The sequence below is a fragment of the Salvelinus namaycush genome, chromosome 22, assembly GCF_016432855.1.
Source record: "Salvelinus namaycush isolate Seneca chromosome 22, SaNama_1.0, whole genome shotgun sequence".
Taxonomy (NCBI): domain Eukaryota; kingdom Metazoa; phylum Chordata; class Actinopteri; order Salmoniformes; family Salmonidae; genus Salvelinus; species Salvelinus namaycush.
Window position 1 is genome coordinate 23896612 of NC_052328.1, and position 20199 is coordinate 23916810.

A 20199-nucleotide genomic window follows, 5' to 3' on the forward strand; every position below is an offset into this window, starting at 1 on the left:
GATGAGAAATGAGGTTTCTGATCAACCTCCTCCCTGTCAGTCTTGTACAACACAATTACAGCAGGACCCTTCTGCATGGCCACCTGCCACGGCTTCATTTGCAGAAAGGAAAGTTTGAAATGGGAAAGAGGGCCTGGGCTAGCCTAGAGCTGACAGTGACTGGCATTTTTATTGGGCTGTCTGCAGCTCAGGGAGAGCTATCCCATCTTAATCTAACATTCTGGTGTGAAGACGTAGCTACTTCCCATGTCTGACAGTTCAGGGGGAACACTTTTACTTTACTGACTTTATTGTCTCAGTGAAATGTTGTTGCAGTATCATGTACACGCTTAAAGTGGTGTTTAAATACAAATTGACAATAAAAAATTCCTAACAGTTACATACAGTGTATACCGATGAAAGAAGACCAGCCTGCTGACCTTACTGGGTGGATAAGATCGGAACATTAACCAGAGCTGTTTAGAAGGTATATCACACCTGACACAAATGATTGTCTAGTTGTGTTTTTCCTATACCTACACCCAGAGGGGAGTAGTTCAAAGTCCAGGTACACGGGGTGGCTTGGGTCTAAAAGGATTTTGTGAGCCTTGCGGAGGGCCCTGACCTTAAAGATCTCATCTAGGCCTGTCTGTTTGACTCCAAATACCTTGCTTGCTGTGGTGATAATCCTTCTCAGCATATTTTCTGTCTGACATTGCCAAACCAACAAACAATACAAAAAGTTTTAAAAAGTGAATACTTGCTGTACAAGATGTATAGGAGTGGGGACAAAACACATCCCTGTGGGGAGCCTGTCTTGGTGGTGCGTTGGTCTGATACACGGGGACCCACCTTGACCTCTGGCTCAGCAAGTCCAACAGCCACAACCCCCCACCCCCATCTAAGGAGAAGTCCCTTACGAGTGAGTCTCTGTGTCAGAATGTACGGCTGGATTGTGTTAAAGGCAGAAGAAATGTCAACTAACAGAACTCTGACATGGGATTTGGCGCCCTCTAGATATCTATAGACCATGTTGAGGAGCGTAAGAACGGCATCATCAACTCCTCTGCTGGGCTGATAGACTAAATGAAAAGGGTCGAGGATATGGCTTTTCACAATTTCCGCAAAGCATTTAATTACTAAGGATGTCAAGGCGACAGGGCAGTTGTCATTCAGCACAGAGGGATTAGATTCTTTAGGAATGTGTATAATTGTTGAGTTGTTCCACAACAATGGCAGGTGTTGCTGGATGAGGGAGGATTGGAAATGGTAAAAACACCAGATAATTGTTCAGCACAGTACTTTAACACTATTTTGTCTAGGCATGGGCTTTCGTGTGTATTACATCCCCTGAACAAGTTCAAATCATCAACCTATTTAACAATAACCCTCTCACACATTTGTAATGACACTTTCATTAGTTGCACCTCGTCTGATTCAAATTGTGAGAAGAAAACATTCAGTTCATTAGCCATGTTCTTCCCCACATGTCCACTGATTTTGTCTGGGCCTCAAGCACACAAGTAGATGGACCCGTTATTAGATGGATTTGTCTTTCATCATGATGTCATTAGCATGCTAACAGTGTCTTGGCCTAACATGTCAGTGTGAAGCATTAATAAGGTGTGCATACTGCTGTTGATTTGTTCATGATGAAGCAAAGCACAAGCAGTTATACTAGTAAAGTGTTCACTTCCCCTTTCATCTTACAAACTGGTCTGAGGCCTTATTTGTGGAGCATGGTGTCATTACTCATTACAAATGATCAAGCCATTAGCAGTTCTGCTAGCAGTGTCCTGAAGTACCTTGTATCATCCACTAGATAAAAAGTATTTCGCTAGACTGAGGACAGCACCAAGAAAAGCGATACAACCCAGGTCTGTACACAAATGTTTACTTCGGTAGTTCTGGCAATTAAATTTGCACCTGTCTGATAATATGAAGTTGATTTACAAAGCAGCAGCGTTCGGGTGGTAGCTGGGGGCAGTGCGGTGAGTGTGGAATCTCTGGGGTCTCTCTCTCTCTACCTCTCTCCCTCCTGCTGACAGGATGACAAGAGCATTGTGTCTAATTACCACTTCGATAATGATAGAAAGAAAGGGAGGGGAAAGGAGAGAGGAGGAAAAGAAAATAGAAAAGTTTGAGGAGGAGAGACAGGAAGACAGTAATTAGCCTTTTGTCTTGGTGTGACGAAACAAGGTTTTGCATTCTATTATTCTTCCTGCCTGTTTGATTTTCTACATTATTAATGAGGCCGTTTGGTATTCCCCTGTTGTCTAAGCCCTTTGTTCAGAGACCTCTTCTCCTGTCCTCTTTCAATCCTGAACCTCCAGGCACACATGCGCACTCTCTCGATCTCTCTCTATCGCTCTCGAATCACAGCATTGCATTAACAGTGTATCAATTAAGCCATAGGGAGTTATATCTGATAACATGAGTACCATTCATATCTTCTGTAGTTAAAGTGGACTACGTTAAATCTATCAAAGTGTGGTGTGTAGAAGACTCCCGTTCCATAAGAGATCAGAAAGCCCTGACAACATCCTGATCATCAGACACCTCCCTCTGAGTAGTGTATTGGGTAAACCTCAAAAAGAGACTAGTAGGCAAGCACCAGGATGTCACACAACAACAGTATCGGTAGTAATTAGGATCAGAGAAGATATTCGACCTTAATTATTGAATTAATAAGATGAGGTTTAAGGGCGTTCCATAGTGACATGGTGTGAGATAAGTCATGCTTCAATAACTGTACCTGCTAGCAACATGTGTCCCACACCCGAAGATACATCCCTAATCTGTAGACAGTTCTGATTGGAGAATCACCATTGGCATCACATTCCATGTTGTATCCTCACTTTACGTGCACACTGGTCTGTGTTTCACACCTGTTTGTCTAGCTAATCATTCTCGCAGTAGAGGAAATGTGTGCATGCAAAACCAGAACAAAACATTGGCATCCATGTTAGATTTTGATTTGTGGAGGGGTGTGCATCTAAAAACTGGGTTTAATAGTTTCTTGTTCACTGCTCGGCGATACAAATGGTGATTCTCCAATCAGAACCGTCTACAGATTATGGATGTATCTTCGGATGTGGGACACATGTTGCTAGCAGGTACAGTTATTGAAGCATGACTTCTCACACCATGTCACTATGGAACGCCCTTAAACCTCATCTTATTAATTAAAGAATTAATCAGAGGTCAAATATTGGGCCAATGTTCCACCTGCTCCAACAGTCCCTTTGAACTGTCTGTGGAGAGAGAGAGTGTGTGAGTTAGTGAGTGAGTGAGTGAGTGAGAGACAACAAGAATAATTAAATAGGGAAAGAATAAGCGAGAATGACACATACAGAGGTAGAAAGATAAAAGAGGTAGTCACTACACCTGCCTTGTGTGTAGATGGCTGAGGGCTGACGGCTTGTCTCAAACACACAGACAGTCTCACTATCCATTAAGTGGTTCCACCATTTAGGACAATGGTGATGGGGTGGGGGATCTGGAGGTGTAGTACCAGTGAGTAAGTTGAATGGGAGGATAGGGTGTGAGGAAGGGGACTATAGGTGATGGACTGACTTGATGACTGACTAGCAGTGGACAGATGAGAGTGGATGTGGGTCTCCATTCTCCAGGTATATATTATACAGGTGTACTCACGGCGTGGCTGTTTCCTTGTCCTCTCCAGGGGGTCTGTGTGGCCTTGTCTTGGTGCGTCTGTCTGTCCTCCTCGAGCGACGGTGGCCTCTGGTGACAGTGACAGCTCCCAGGCTGGTCAGCATGAGCAGACTGGGGCAGGAGAGAGAGTTACCACTAATGTATCCGGAAAATACAATACCAACTGATCTACTAAGGTGAATTGGTATTCAAAAACTACTAGACCCTATTAACTCTAATACTATGGAGGTCATTCCCAGTGGGTTTTCAACTTTAGACTATAGCAGTGGATCAGCTGCTAATTCACAGTTTGTCGTTAAAGAATGCATTCGTTCCAGGAGCACCAAGGTCAGATGAGGGGAGGTTAATATTCAATCCTCAATCCAATTGATAACTTCATATAATCAATTAAGCTGAGCTACATTAAAATTCAACATACCCACGTCTGTCTCTCTCCTCACAGTTCAATAAAAACAACACCAACCATCCTTTGCTAATGAGTGAAACAGAACATCTGCATGAACTCCTGGCAGCTCAACCCACAGAGCGTTCACTATTTCTTTCTCCCTATTTGGCTAATTATATCATTCTCTCTATTATTCTTTCTCTCATCTACTATTCAATCAGTAACTCCCTTACTATTTCTCTCCATAGTAATGATATATTATTATATCTCCCTCCCCCGCCCCCCCCCCCCCCCCTAATTGGGAGAACTAGAGCGGTTGGAACACTGATGTTGCTGTGACATTTGCTATTACTGTACCTTACGTTGCTGTGACATTTGCTATTGCTCTACATGGGGAATTTGAATAATGTCAGTGGACGGTCTGGTTGTTTACCTAACGAGCACACTAGGCCCTGGACACTAATGAACGTCACAACACTGATGGATCCATGTGAAAGCAAACATAACTGAGGTTAGTATGTCGGTGTCTTGACTATGGAATTGGTAGAAACACAACTCCCACGTGTAATGTGTTGCATTATGATGGAGGCAAACGCACTGGCAGAGAATGACTGCCGTTGTCTCACTGACCCCTCCTGGAGACTCACCGCCTGTTGCTGTCGTGTGAGCTGTGTGATTGTCCTGTCCTTATCCCTCAGCTCCTCCCTGAGCTCCCGCACCTCCTTCATTAGCTCCTCCAACTGGAACACATACACAGTGGTTCATTCTGAACACGGCTAACAATGCTACTTGTCTTGGTTCCTGGATGTGGCTGACTGTACCTGTATAGTTGTGCTGTTATCCTCCTCAACCTCCTCACCCTCCTTCACAACCTCTGGGCCTCCATCCTCCATCTACAAACACAAAGCACACACAACACATAGGTTTCAGTATTCTGAACTATACTACATGGGGCAGACAGCATGACTAGCTGTATGGATATTGACAGTTGATTATAATGATACTACTAATTGCTACTAAGTTTGGAGCCTCTTCTGTAATGTCTTCTGTAGACAGGCCTTGCTCTAGCTAGCCTATAGCCAGCTGGGTACACTGATAAAGCCAGTTGCTTGTAGCTCAGAGAGATCAATTACGATTAAAGTAGAGCGTCATTTTACAGCTGCTGCCCAAGGCCAAACTACCCTGCTAAATACAGACAACAAACAGACAGACATACTTTCAGACTTTCTCAATTAGACATTTTTGTCATTTAGCAATTACATGACTATAATCAACAGCAACAGCATTACTTAGTGTAACGAACCTTGCCTAGGTAGGCCTGTTTTATGATCCCCCTTAACAGGTTAACCCTTATTGGAGTAGTGGTTAGCAGGTCTGTCTACGTGCTGGGAGACCCGCAAGGGGCGTTACACTGTTGCCGTTTGCTACGATCTCTACATTTTTGCACAGTCAGAGGTCAAATTAACATGAATCAAACATGGGTACAAATAACGCACATTTATACACATCACTTTGGTCCCGATGAAAGATGTTCCTTTTTGGAGATAATTAACATATTCTCCGCTCTGACAAGCAAATCAAATTACTATCACAGAGAGTGGCTGTGTGGTGCTTTGTCATGTCACAGACCCTCTTTGGGTGCAGTTGACTTGTTTTGGAGGAATGTAATGTGCTGAGGGCTGTGAGGGCAAAGCCAATATCACCCAGCCAGACACTAACATAGATAATGGGGTCCTACAGGGCCAGATAGAGACACTGTACCGTCAAAAGCTGTACACTACTGATTAACTGTCTCACACATCACATCACTGACTCTGTGTGTTTGTGTGTGTGTCTCTGTTGAATGGAATGCGTCATCTGACAGATCTATTAAGTGATTAGGAACCATAGGTAACCACAAGGGAGGAGGATTGGCTCCAGGAGTAATAACAGGTAAGAAGAGATGACTGACACACAGAATAAAACCCTGTGCCACAGCTTAACTGTTGCTCACTCTCAAGACATGGGCATGAGACATGGCATTCACAGTAAAGCCAGCAGCTATTTTCTACATCACAAAATGGATTAAACCAGTGCATCTCTGCTACACAGGCCTAAAGGGTCACTGTGACTGGCATGTGGCAGTGTAGATTTCTACTGCCTTTAAACTTCAGAACCTTTCGGTCACCTGGATGTTTTGATGTGTGATAAACTCCTATAAAGCTACTGCTTAATAAAACATGTGCAGCCTCCGTCTGACAAATTAAAAACTCTAACCTGACATCATAGTTATCCTAATCAAGTGACATTTTATTGGACGCTAAATCTATTTGATTCTAAAAGGAGCTGACGCCAGTGACAAGATGTGATTTCCACTTGCTTAGTCAGTAAATAGCTCAAATCAACTAAGTGATTAGATTGGAATTGTATTGAGTTCCTAAAGACTGCCTTCGAGACTTTGAGGGTGTGTGTGTGTGTGTGTGTTACCTGTAATAAACTATTGAGTTTGAGCAGCTTGTTTTTCACAGAGCTGCAGTCCTGGGCCATGTGTTTGAGTGTGAGCTCATCCAGCGCCCCCAAGTAGCCATCGTGTCTCCCTACAGGAGGAAGAGGACGGGGGCCAACCATGAACCCTCCATGACAAGTGTAACCCTCATACTGCTGGAACACTGGACCCCTGGGAGAGGATGGATAGAGAGAGAACAGAGAGAGAAGAGAGAAAAAGAGGAGCATGTGTTATTATTATATTATAGAAAGAGGAGAGGCAGTAAGAGAATGACCTTTGCCACATTGACTAGGCTTAAATGGGAAAATTAAGTCATTTATCAAATGCACTCTGGCTTTATCCAGAAAATATCCAATAATGGCCAATCATATTTCACACAGCAGCTTTATATTCATGAATACAGCACACCTAGTAGACTATGTTGTGTTTGGTCTTTTTGCCATTTTCATGCTGTAGAACAGCTACTGCGTCTCACCTGTTGTCATTATGGAAGTGGTCTAGTCCATTCCAGCGAGGCTGTCTCCTCCTCCAGTGACCCTTTCGTCCCCCCCTCTCTGAGCGGTCAGAATGGGCCATCTCATCAGCGTCTAGATGGATGGATGGATGGATAGATCGGTCATCCACAAGGTAGCTTAGAAGTGTGTGTGTGTGTGTGTGTGTGTGTGTGTGTGTGTGTGTGTGTGTGTGTGTGTGTGTGTGTGTAGTGGTTCTATATGTTGCATGTAAACAGCAGAGGAGGCTTGTGGGAGGCTGAAATTGAATACATGGAATGGAGTAGGGCTGTCCACGACAAAAACAAATCTTTGTCGACCAAGAGTCGTCTGTTCTTTCGACGAATCAATCGGCAAAATATTTTTTTATCAAATCAACTGTATTATGCACTGAGCTTGTCTGATGCTTTAAGCAAACGGTTTGATTAAATAATTAAGACACACAAATGACTGATTTGATTGTGCCAGGCTCAGACTTGCTGCGCTGTGTTAAAAAAAGACAGAATGACTGTGTGACTAGCACCTGAATCAGTAGACTATTAAACATACACTCATACAGGTAACACAAGTAGGATCAGTCTTTTTTCTGTAGATCGGAAAGTATTCAGACCCCTTGACTTTTTCCACATTTTGTTACGTTACAGCTTTATTCTGAAACTGATTAAATAGTTTTTATAATCTGCACACAATACCCGCATAATGATAAAGCAAAAACAGTTTTTTATAAATGTTTGCAAATGTATAACATATTTGGAACTGAAATATCACATTTACATAAGTATTCAGACCCTTTACCCAGTACTTTATTGAAGCACTTTTGGCAGCGATTACAGCCTCAAGTCCTCCTGGGTATGATGCTGCAAGCTTGGCATACCTGTATTTGGAGAGTTTCTCCCATTCTTCTCTGAAGATCCTCTCAAGCTCTGTCAGGTTGGATGGGGAGAGTTGCTGCACAGCTATTTTCAGGTCTCTCCAGAGATGTTCGATCGGGTTCAAGTCCGGGTTCTGGCTGGGCCACTAAAGGACATTCAGAGACTTGTCCCGAAGCCACTCCTGCGTTGTCTAGGCTGTGTGCTTAGGGTTGTTATCCTGTTGGAAAGTGAACCTTCGCCAGTCTGAGCTCCTGAAGCAGGTTTTCATCAAGAATCCCTGTACTTTGCTCTGTTCATCTTTGCCACGATCCTGACTAGTCTCCCAGTCCCTGCTGCTGAAAAACATGATGCTGGCACCACCATGCTTCACCTTATTTTTTGTATTTATTTTTTGACATATATTTTTAATTAACCTTTATTTAACTAGGCAAGTCAATTAAGAACAAATTCTTCTTTACAATGACGGCCTACACCGGCCAAACCCGGGCGACGCTGGGCCAATTGTGCGGCGCCCAATGGGACTTCCAGTCACGACCGGTTGTGATACACCTTAGTGATGGGCCAGGTTTCCTCCAGACGTGACGCTTGGCATTCAGGCCAAAGTGTTCAATCTTGGTTTCATCAGACCAGATAATAATTTGTCTCATGGTCTGAGAGTCTTTTGGCAAACTCCAAGTGGGCTGTCATGTGCCTTTTACTGAGGAGTAGCTTCCGTCTGGCCACTCTACCATAAAGGCCTGATTAGTGGAGTGCTGCAGAGATGGTTATCTTTCTGGAAGGTTCTCCCATCATCCACAGAGGAAATCTAGAGCTCTGTCAGACTGACCATCGGATTCTTGGTCACCTCCCTGACCACGGCCCTTCTCCTCAGATTTCTCAGTTTGGCCGGGGGAGCAGCTCTTGGAAGAGTCTTGGTGGTTCCAAACTTCTTACATTTAAGAATGATGGAGGCCACTGTGTTCTTGGAGACCTTCAATACTGCAGACATTTTTTGGTAACCTTCCCCAGATCTGTGCCTCGACACAATCCTGTCTCGGAGCTCTACGGACAATTCCTTCGACGGACAATTCCTTCGACCTCAGGGCTAGGTTTTTGCTCTGACATGCACTGTCAACTGTGGAACCTTATATAGACAGGTGTGTGTCTTTCCAAATCATGTTCAAGCAATTGAATTTACCACAGATGGACTCCAATCAAGTTGTAGCAACATCTCAAGGATGATCAATGGAAACAGGATGCACCTGAGCTCAATTTTGAGTCTCATAGCAAAGGGTCTGAATACTTACGTAAATAAGGTATTTCTGTTTTTTGCAAACATTTCTAAAAACCTGTCATTATGGGGTATTGTGTGTAGCTTGCTGAGGATTTTTTATACATTTTAGAATAAGGCTGTAATGTAACAAAATGTGGAAAAAGTCAAGGGGTCTGAAAACTTTCTGAAGGCTCTGTATATGGATGATTTATGAAGCCAGGCACATTTAACAGTTAGGCTATTGATTATGGACCTAATTAAGTCAGGGTGTCCTCACTTTTCTTAGACAATTAAGGCAAGGGCTGTTATCCAACGTGGGAGAAAGCACATTTGTTATAAAATAATGATATTTTTTATTTGTGTTGCACCATTGTTCTTACATAATATAACAATATACAATTTCAGTAGCACATGTCTTAGACTGATGGACTATGGCATCCCCACGGCCTCCACAATAAACAGGTGTCTTGTACACCATGATTTTTTTGTTTGTTTTTTTGCTACTGCTCGACTAAAGAAATCTCGGTCGACCAACAGCCTATCGACCAAACAATCGACCAGTCGACTAAGTGGGGTCAGCCCTAGAATGGAGTCAAACGTGGCTTCCATTTGTTTGATGTGTTCAATACCATTCCGGTAAACAGAGTCCTGTATACACTCTGCCAAGCATACACAAACATTGCCTCATGGGACAAGATTAACTTAGGGGACTTTTATTTGTTCGCACGCACGCACACACGCACACACGCACGCACGCACGCGCGCACGCACACACACACGCGCGCACACACACACACACGGCGCACACACACACACACACGGCGCACACACACACACACGGCGCACACACACACACACGGCGCACACACACACACACGGCGCACACACACACACACGGCGCACACACACACACACGGCGCACACACACACACACGGTGCACACACACACGGCGCACACACACACACACACGGCGCACACACACACACACACACACACACACACACACAACAAATAGTGAAATAATGATACTTCAAGCAGTTTTTCATCTCATAACACATTCACTGATTTGTACTGAATAAGACATCAAACCCAAGAAGAAGGCAGTTCTAGCTTCAAGCTAAGACCAACAGTCAGACAGTATGACTCTCAGGGGTTAACATCAACAGAGAAAATTAACAAACTCATACACACCCACAAAACACCCACCCACAAAATACTTACATTACAGACACAGACAGACACACAATTACTCTTCCAAATAGAGCAACCAAGGAACATAAATATTTGGCAACACTCTAATCAAACAAGCCATTAATGAACTGAGACAAAATAAAAAAGACAAACTGCATAAAATTGTGTGCCAGTCTTCAAATAACTCAATCTTACGGTTGTAGCATGAGAGTTCTTCAGCTGAGGACTAGACAAATACCTTACCCAGCCTCTCTCCACATACCGCAACTGAAGACGACCCCGTCTAAATAGTTAGCCCAGTAATTCCAGAAGTGACCTGCTACATTCCAACATGCTCTGCAACATCCGTGAACTTCTTCTCAACATGTACAAAACTCAAATCCAAAGATTACAAATCCAAAGTAGTAAAATGAAGAGGGAAAAGAGTGGGCTAAAGTCCTAGTCAGCTTTTTAAAGGGCTGGAGAAACTCTTCCACCCTGCTGTCTGTTTCCGGAGAAACTCCCCAAGTGGCCAGAGAGGGAGAGGCTGGGGTGGCTGTGTCTGTGGCCAGGCTGGGAGTCACCGGCTTGGGCAGGGTGGGGAGAGACCACCAGGACCTCTCCTGTCATTGGAGCTGGAGCCTGCCTTCAGGAGAAAATAGCAGGGCCTCCTTTTCCCTTCCCCTTCCTGCTTGGCTGGCAGAGCCTGTGCCCATGGGAAGGAGGGAGGAAGGGGAGGAGAGGGAGGATGGGCCTAAGGCTATGCTACATTGAAGCTCTCTCCTTTCCTCCCCTCTCTTTAGGCCTGCCACGGAGGGCTGAGCATGGCTGGACCCTCTGTCCGCTCCCCTGTCCCTCAACTACGACCCCTCGCTATGACATAGAGCTATAAATAAATACGGTCTCTTTCCAGGATGCCGGTTGGATTCACAATCCTTCAGAGTGAACGTTCCTGTCACACACACACACACACACACACACAAACACAACACACTCAATGTAGCGCTCTGTGAACTGAAAAACCAGTCTGTGTGTGTGTTTGTGTGTATGTTCTGTAGAGACAGAACGAGATGCACTTTGGGTTGTCTGTGAGTTTTATGGTCATAAAGGGACCCTTGTTAGCAATCCTTTGGCAAGACTGGTCAGCAGTCTCACACTGGGCCAAGTGTTTTCAGAGCAGTGGAAAGAACTGCATTCGCCATGAATGACACTGTCAGTATGGCATTCACAATACAGTGGAGACTTCATTACCTAAGATTCATGATCAATGACCGATGATCTCTGACGTAGGGAGTTTGTGATGGCTTGTATAACGCAGACACACACATAGATGCCCACACACACCCACAGCACACATACACACACAAATACAATCCTGCTGTCTCTGAGAATAGAGACCTATTCACCAAAACTATCTCCTTACCTAATCAGCAGTTGAAATAGGACCAGAGGAATGAGTCATGATTAGAGATTAAATTGTCATTTCCATAGGTGTGCCATGATTACATTTACAGAATGGAATCAAGAGCTACACTCAAAAGGTGAGAGTGTCTGGTCACAGTGATTAGGCTTTAATTGGAATGATTAGGGCTCTACTGAACCAATCATTAGTGTTGAGCACCAAGCCTGGGGAAAGATGAAGGAAGCGGTGACTGTACCTGGAGCCACTGTTGTCTGTGTTCGTAGAGATCCGTCCTCGGGGAGGTCCACGTCCAGCATGAGGTCGTCGTCCTCCAGGTCAGCTGGCTCCAGGGGGTCCAGGTTGTTCAGAATGTCCTGCATGGTGGAAGAGACAAAAGTTGGTTCAATTGATGTTATGTTATTTCGATTCAATTTATATTATGACAATACTCAAGCGAGTAAGCGAACTGTTTTGTTTTGTCAGTTCACAAGAGATCCTCAAAAAAAGATTGTACAGAATGTCGGGGTATTTCAAAAAACATCTCACAACGCTCCCATCTGTAAAGGCATGATTAGTTCACTGTTTTTGTCTGCCGGTGCAAAAGTAGTGAGTACATTTTTATGCTAACAGTTCTCCCTTTGAATCAGATTCTCACGGACAAACACAGGTTGTTATTCAAAACAACAAGAACAACAAAAGATTTGCAGAAATGAATTTCTCAAAAGAAACATCACTCTTGAATGAGTATAATAATATAAAATCGGTAAGTATGTCTTATTATTAAAGCTAAAATAGTCTGCACTTTGCTTGTTGTTGAATTCAAAGCATAACATACCCAAAAGCAAAAAAGGCAAGAGTACAAATTATTACTTCAAAGTATGAAGTGTTGATTTGTACTCCTCACCTTTTTGCTTTCCAAAGCATCAATTCCCAGGCAATGTTGTGCTTCAGCAGAAAATGAAAATACCTTTACTTGAACATGTACCCACAAAATGATGGGGTTGGTGGTATTTAATGGATGTTGTGTTATTAAAGGTTAGAGAATGGTTATCTAAATCAAAAACTGGCATTGAAGCAGGGAACCATGATAGAAAACAGAAAAATAACAATCCAATATCTTCTGATCCATACTTATATCTGCCAGTGCACCCAACTGAACTGTACTCAGTCTTTCTCCCACACGCCTGCTCTCCTCTGCACCCTCCTCTGCTTTTTTACTACTTCTATTATCACCCTCTTTACTTCTCCCACTCTCTTTTTCCCTTTCTCTGTCCTCTTCCTCTCGTCTCCTCGCTCTCTTCCATTCTCCTCACCTCCTCCCCCACCCCCACTCCATCCCTCTCTCCTCTAGAGGTTCCTCATGCAGAGCAGGCCTTAGTCACGGCACGTTGCTCGAGAGGAAATGGCATTTCACACTGGCAGGCTGCAGCTTAGCTGAGCGGGCCACATAATCTCCCCCAAGGAGGAGAAAAAGGCTGGTTGAATGAACTGGGAATCTGGGGTCATATTTCACACAAATCCCACTCCAGCTGACTGCCCTGGGGCTCTGACGTTGGAACCGCCAGCCAAACAGAGAGAACTGGGGGGTCCAACAGAACCACAGTACCACAGCAGGTCCCCATGTTGAAATGAAGCTAGCTCCAGTGGTGGTCCCCTCAGTGGTGCTACACCTCCTGCCTGTTCAGTAGATGCAGACTAATGGGCAACTGATTTTCAGGATTAGCATGATTATCCATCTCTCTCGCCATACATCTTTCATATAAAGATATTTCATTCATTGAGTTTACACGTTGTTCAAATATTTAATCGATTGAGGTTACACATTATTCACATTATGATTACATCAATTCAGGATGCATTTTGCTGTGGTTGTGCACAGGGACTGTAACATGCTATGGAAATTCCTGCACCATTCTGTGTCCCTCAGTCAGTTAACCTCACATTCCCCATCTTCTCCCTACTACCCTCTCAATCTGCACCCGGTGGGGAGATCAATGGAGAATAATAAACCAAAGGAAAAGCCTTGGCCCATTCAACCACATATTGAATTGAAACTTCAAACAAACACAACTCTCTGTTCAGATATGAATCTGAGGTTAGCTGAGGCTCAAAACACACACAGATGACCTCATATGACCCACTAGTATATGACCCACTAGTGTGATTAATATATGATGTAGCTTTGCCCCCACAACCCAAGCCCTGCAGAACTTCAGCCTGCCTAACCCAGAAACGTAATCAATACAACATGAAACTAGAACAAATGAAAAAGACTAACTTCTGGGTAAATGATTGTTCTACTGTATAAGGAATCATGGGTACAAATATAAACATCCAAACGTCTAATACATCCTAGAGGGGCTTAAGAAATTAGTCTGAAACTGTTCAAATCAATAGCTGTCGCAGATTCTCAGACGTAGTCACCAGCCCCTCTGCCTGAGATTAGAATTATCATGGCATTTTCATTACATGTCCATTCTGCTTCCCATAACTCTCAATGAAGGCTTCAGAGCTGCCTGCAGATCAACTGCTGCTCCTTCAGTAGATCTTCCCTCTAATTGAAGGTCATTCCCAGACTAAATGTAACACAGTGGGGCTTACTGCAATGTAACATACTGAAGATTTCAAAACTGTTTCTTTGATAAAAGACCAATACAGTATCTCCAAATAAAGTTTTACTAACCTGTGTGTGAGTATGCCTCCACAATGACATTATGTTGAACTTATTCTACACTGAAGTTCTGAGTTGAAAGCACTAAGCTTGTCCTTTAAATATAAAATATGCCCTCTACCTCTACAATGATAGCACTTCTTTGTAATCCAATTATTCGACTCATTTACTGCTCTTGAACTAATGCATTTCCCCCAAACTCAATTCTCAGGCTCTAGCCAACTGCATATGACCATTCTCTGTGGTTCTACAAAGGATGTAATGTGGTGTAATCTAGGCGTCCGTTGCTGCAAAGGGCTTATTGACTTTTACAGGGACAATTAGAGGGTCACTATGAGCACGGAAAGTGTTAGAGAGATTGATGAGAGCAGAACTTCCCTTCCAAGGACACTAGGATGATACTGACTTGGGCACAAAAGAGAGATTTAAGGAGAGATGGCCCCATAGCGCTGATCTAAGGTCAGTTGTGCTGCTTTAGGTTGGGACATTCAGAGTTGGGATGGTTAAAGGTGATAGGCAAAGGTTTCACTGTACATTTAAAACTTTTTTTTAGAACAGCTACATTTGAAAGACCTTCAAAATCGTGACTTGTCCAGATAATCAGAGACTAAAAACCAGTAAAACATAACATTTCTCATTAATTGTCATACCCCGCAGTCTGTTGACAGACGCTACGATACCATTTATGTTACGTGTGTCTGTCCACAAAAATTATGAGCTCACAGGCTGGATTTTGTACTGGTAGGAACACAAGCAGAATTTTCACATTTTCCATTAGATCCAGCTATTCCAGTGAGGAAATAATCCGGTGCCAGGATCATTTGCCCTCTGACTGCCTACAGTGACCTCGCATAAAGAAACGTTCCAAAAAGCGGAATCCGCATTGACCACCATAGAGAGTCAACGAACGTTTTATTTCCGCTTTGCCCAGCGGAACCCGACGGTCATATGGGCGGCAGAAGTGGTGAGAAATAGATCACTGCTCTATTTTCTCTGCTTCTGGTGACAGGTGCCCCTTCGTTCAGCCAACCTGAACCCACCAGAATGTGTTGGAGGGAGAGTGGTCGGTGTAGATTGGTTTAAATTCATCCAGATTTCAAATGGGAAAAATGGGGGACATTATATGAACGCTTTCATTTGCGGAAGCAGAAGCGGATTCTGACGCCAGTGTGTGAATACGGCTTGAGAGCGGCGGCGGTCGGATTTATGCTAAATGACAAGACAATAAGCTGTTGTCCATCTAGCTGACTATAATAAATGACTTGAAACGACACTGTTTACAGGGTTAGGTATTTAAGGACAGTGCTAAAGTGGTGCTTGTATTTGGTGTGTGTGTGTTCTGATACGGTGTCTCTTTGTACTTGGCATGAGGGAATTAGGCCTTTCATAATTACACTACATACATCTCTCCCTCTTCGTTCCATTTTCATCCTCCTGTCATCTCTATTTGATGAGAACAGAGCTACGGGGATAAGTGAGTGACAGATTCGTCCTCCACTCTTTTCATAAACCTCTGCCTTCATTATGCCTCCTTCAACCAGGTGCCTGCCTTTGCCTTGCCTGCCTGCCCACACTTGACTGCTTTTATCAACTTCATAATCAATTCAACAAACCCAAAAGCAGCAAAGTAAAAGTAAGCCTGGTTTACATCAAGCAGGCTATATAAGGAAAGACGCGAGGAGGCAAAACTAGACAGTTTTAGAATGTTATGTTGTGGAACAAAATGACAGTCTAAATGGAGATTAAATGGAGACCTTCGACTATCACATTTAAAACAGACTAAGGGAGTTACTAATAGTTTCCACTGTGGTCAGCAACCAACAGGAAAATATGATGACTACATTGAGCCCACTAATCTTAGGGCTGACACAGATCACCGTCATCATTGTAAATACTTTCAAAAAACAGTAGTAACCACTATCAACTGTGTTTCTACGGGTTCTGGCTGACGACACATTGGTTCAGTATAGCAGCTATAAATGCATGCAGACATATGTCATATACTAAGAGGGAAGACAGAAGGCAAGAGAGAGAAATAAGAAATCAATTAATTATCAGACAAGACAATGTAGGGACATGTTAGCTAATATCTAGGCTGCTTTGTTTGCCACGCAGAAATTGCCAACTAATATGACAACAGTCTGCTTGCTGAGTGTGTGTACTATAACAGCAGTGTACTGCAGAGAGAAAGGCTTAACACCTAGCTCATTTATCTGCTAATGAATTAGGCTGTCACCACCCAGCGCTACAAAGCCTAACATTAGATCCAAATAAATAAATCAAGAAGCAGCAGCTCTGCGGCTTTGAAGTCAGAGAGGAGGCGAGGATTAGAGACAGAGCGCCGTCAGGAGCTTGCTCTGCTACTGAGAGGATATGTCTCACATGAGAGAAGCCGAGTTCAAATAAAAACACAGCAAATACTAGGTATCTGCAGAAATAAGGAATAAACAGGCCAAGGAGAGAGTAAGTGAAAAGAATAGAAGAGAGAGTGGCTTCACATTGTTTATTCCAATGTCTATCAGTGACAGCATTTCGGTGGAAATAGCCATTTCAGGTACATTAGAATGAATACAGACAGCCACTCTACAATATGTCTTCCACTGGCTATTTTTAACCAAAGCACATGTTTTTATAAAAATGAAAGGCTACAGAAGTGTTCATACACGTTTTGATTTCACTCGGTTTTGAGAAACTTACCCCAACAGCGATAGACCTCCTCGGGCTCATTGGGCAGTATGAGGGGAAGCAGAAAACATGAACAACGGCTACAGAAACACCCAAATACGGCATTTTAGAAACAGCAAAGCTCCCAATATAGTGAGGCAGGTCTTTAGATGTTGTACATATCGTGTCATTTCGAACTTTATCCAGACTGTTATATTTCATTTTGTTGGACTCAAATGTTACTTTTTCATGCATATGCATGCACTTACATTCTTGTTTCCATTGTGATGATAGTGACGGTCTCTATAGCAACCAAATCGAGCCAAATAAATATTAGCTGTTGCCATATCATTATAGCCCATTTAGGACATATCTTTGCCAATATCCACAAAACAGACAAGCATCAACTTTCATCTGCAGGATGCTTGTACACGCGCAAGCAGGGGGAAGAATGGGAATGTGAACGTATCGCTCGAGTTCAACAAAATATCATGCCATTTATATCCAAAACAGAGATTAATAAAATGCTATTATAATGCATTAAAACCTCTAATATGAGGGTAGGGGTACTTCTAATTATGAAGCTGGCTGTCTACTACTCAACAGCAGGCTATAGGAAATCATCAAGTGAAAAACATGGAAACCAGGTGATGTACTTCTCTTACCACACACACACTTATGTCATATTTAACTTAACACTGCCATCAAGTGGAGTCACAGAGGTATTGCAACACAGCATAACTGATTTTTTTTGTCTGGGTTCTGTGTTATGAAGCTCTTTTACAACACAGGATCATAAGACGTTTGTCAGGTTAATCCAACACCAGACGACAGATCATCATGGTTGGCTGTTGCCTCTTAAGAGACTTGTCTGTCTACACTGTGTACAAAACATTAGGAACACCTTCCTACATCATCATCTGCACATCTATCACTCCAGTGTTAATCTGCTAAAATGTAATTACTTCGCTACTATTGCCTATTTATTGCCTTACCTGTTTACTCCATTTGCACACACTGTATATAGATGTTTCTATTGTTGTTGACTGTACTTTTGTCCTGGCCAGGTCGCAGTTGTAAATGAGAACTTGTTTTCAACTGGCCTACCTGGTTAAATAAAGGTGAAATACAAAAAAAAAAAAATAATACCCATAAAAACTTTTTTTTTTTTAAATCAACCAACACATTTGAGTTCAGTCATAAAATGTGTTGTAATATTTGTTCCATCTTTTCAGGGGGATGAAATTGAAATTATAGCTTAGCTCTGCAATGTTTGTTGGAAAAAGAGAGATACTTTGAAAAAAGTATCCTTTTCAATTAATCGAAAGTGAGACATGGCAATCAGCACAAAGGCAGTTTTTAAACAATGGATGAGCTTTTCTTAGTAATCTACTTGAGAACCATTTAGGGTTGAATAACTGAAGTTTTTAGAGAGAGGTTTAGTGCTTTTATATTTAATCATCTCAACCCACCCAATTCATATTCATTATATAGATAGGCACATTTTATCTTGTCTGGTTTAGCGTCCCAAGTTAAGCGAACATTTTTTTGCTCATATGATTTTAAAAATGAATCATTAGGAGTAGGCAGCGCCATAAGTGAGTAAACTGAGATATGACTAAGGAGTTAAATCAGGGCAATTTTTTTCCATAAATAGACAGGTATTTATCTCTCCGTGGTTGCAGGATCTTGTCTAGTTTTACAAGTTTTCTTTTGAAATTCCTTGTGGAGAGCTCATTTATATCTTTTGTGATATGAATACAAAGTATGTCTACTTCACCGTCAGCCCATTTTATAGGTAAACTGCAGGGTAATGTAAAATTAGAATTTTTTAAAGATCGAATACGTAATATTGTACACTTATCATAATTAGGTTTTAGTCCAGAGAGTCCAGAAAATGTATCTAGATCTTCAATGAGACATTGCAGGGATCTAGCTTGCGGACTTAATATAAAACTTGAGTTATCGGCATTCATGGACACCTTTGTTTTTAAACCTTGGATTTCTAATCCTCTAATGTGGTTATTGGATCTGATTTTAATGGCTAGCATTTCGATGGCCATAACGAATAGATATGGTGACAGCGGCCACCCTTGTTTAACTCCTCTTGACAATTCAAAACTCTCTGAGAAGTAGCCGTTATTTACTATTTTACACATGGGGTTGCTATACATTATTTTTACCCATTTTATAAGAGGCATTTATAATTAAAATCCAGTTTTACTTTATCAGCTATAGATACCAGGCCTGGCCTCTTAGATGTTTCATGACGTTCTATTATTTCTAGTAGTTGTCGTATATATTATCTTCAATGTATCGTCCATGTAAAAAACCTGTCTGATCAGGATGAACAATACCTGGTAAAACCTATGCATTTCGCTAGTATTTTTGCATTACAACATTGAAGTGTAAGGGGCCTCCAGTTTCTTAGATAGACTGGGTCTTTATATTTGCCATCTGGGTCTTGTTTTAATAATAGAGAAATCAGACCTTCCTGCTGAGTACCTGACAGACTACCATTTCTATAGGAGTAGTTAAAACAATCTAACAATGGAGCTTTTAGTATATCAAAAAAGGATATACTAAGAATTCCTTGCCGTAATCTTCATTCAGTGGGATAGGATGGGACGGAAAAGAGAACATCTGCCTAAAATAATTAGCTTCCTCTTTTAAAATATAATTCAGAGAATCATAGATGACTCCGTCTTCAGTAACGAGTTTCTCCAAATTTTATTTGTTAGCGTTCCTGTACTGGAGATTCAGGAAGCATTTTGTGCATTTTTATCCATATTCCATCCAGTTTGATTTATTTTTGTAATAGATTACATTAGATTGTTCTTGAATAATTCCTCAAGTTATTTTTGTTTTTCCTCATACATATTTTGTATCTCTGTAGTGTCATTTTTATTGCTATCTACCTGTACTATTAGTTTGTCTTGTCTCTTTAGACAGAAACTGCTTTTTTATTATTGATGAATATTGAATTGAATGACCTCTGAAGGTACATTTGAAGGTATCTCAAACAATAAGGGGATTTGCGGAACCTATATTATACTGGAAAAATTCAGTTAAATTATTTTGTCTTAGTTAAAAATAGGTTGTCCTCCAGTAAACTTCGATACAATTTCCAATATCACCGTCCACGTGGAAAA

The 20199-nt window shown here is 42.2% G+C and overlaps 1 protein-coding gene across 1 annotated transcript in view; it reads right to left on the minus strand.

Moving 5' to 3' along the window:
- ccser2a (coiled-coil serine-rich protein 2a) overlaps nucleotides 1-20199 on the minus strand; it is a 67610-nt gene that overhangs the window by 8125 nt on the left and 39286 nt on the right. Inside the window, exons 5-10 of the mRNA XM_038960770.1 lie at nucleotides 11969-12086; nucleotides 7000-7111; nucleotides 6506-6695; nucleotides 4861-4932; nucleotides 4687-4779; nucleotides 3637-3765 (exon numbers count right to left, since the gene is read on the minus strand). Coding sequence (XP_038816698.1) covers nucleotides 3637-3765; nucleotides 4687-4779; nucleotides 4861-4932; nucleotides 6506-6695; nucleotides 7000-7111; nucleotides 11969-12086 — 714 coding nt within the window. The remainder of the gene's footprint in view (nucleotides 1-3636; nucleotides 3766-4686; nucleotides 4780-4860; nucleotides 4933-6505; nucleotides 6696-6999; nucleotides 7112-11968; nucleotides 12087-20199) is intronic.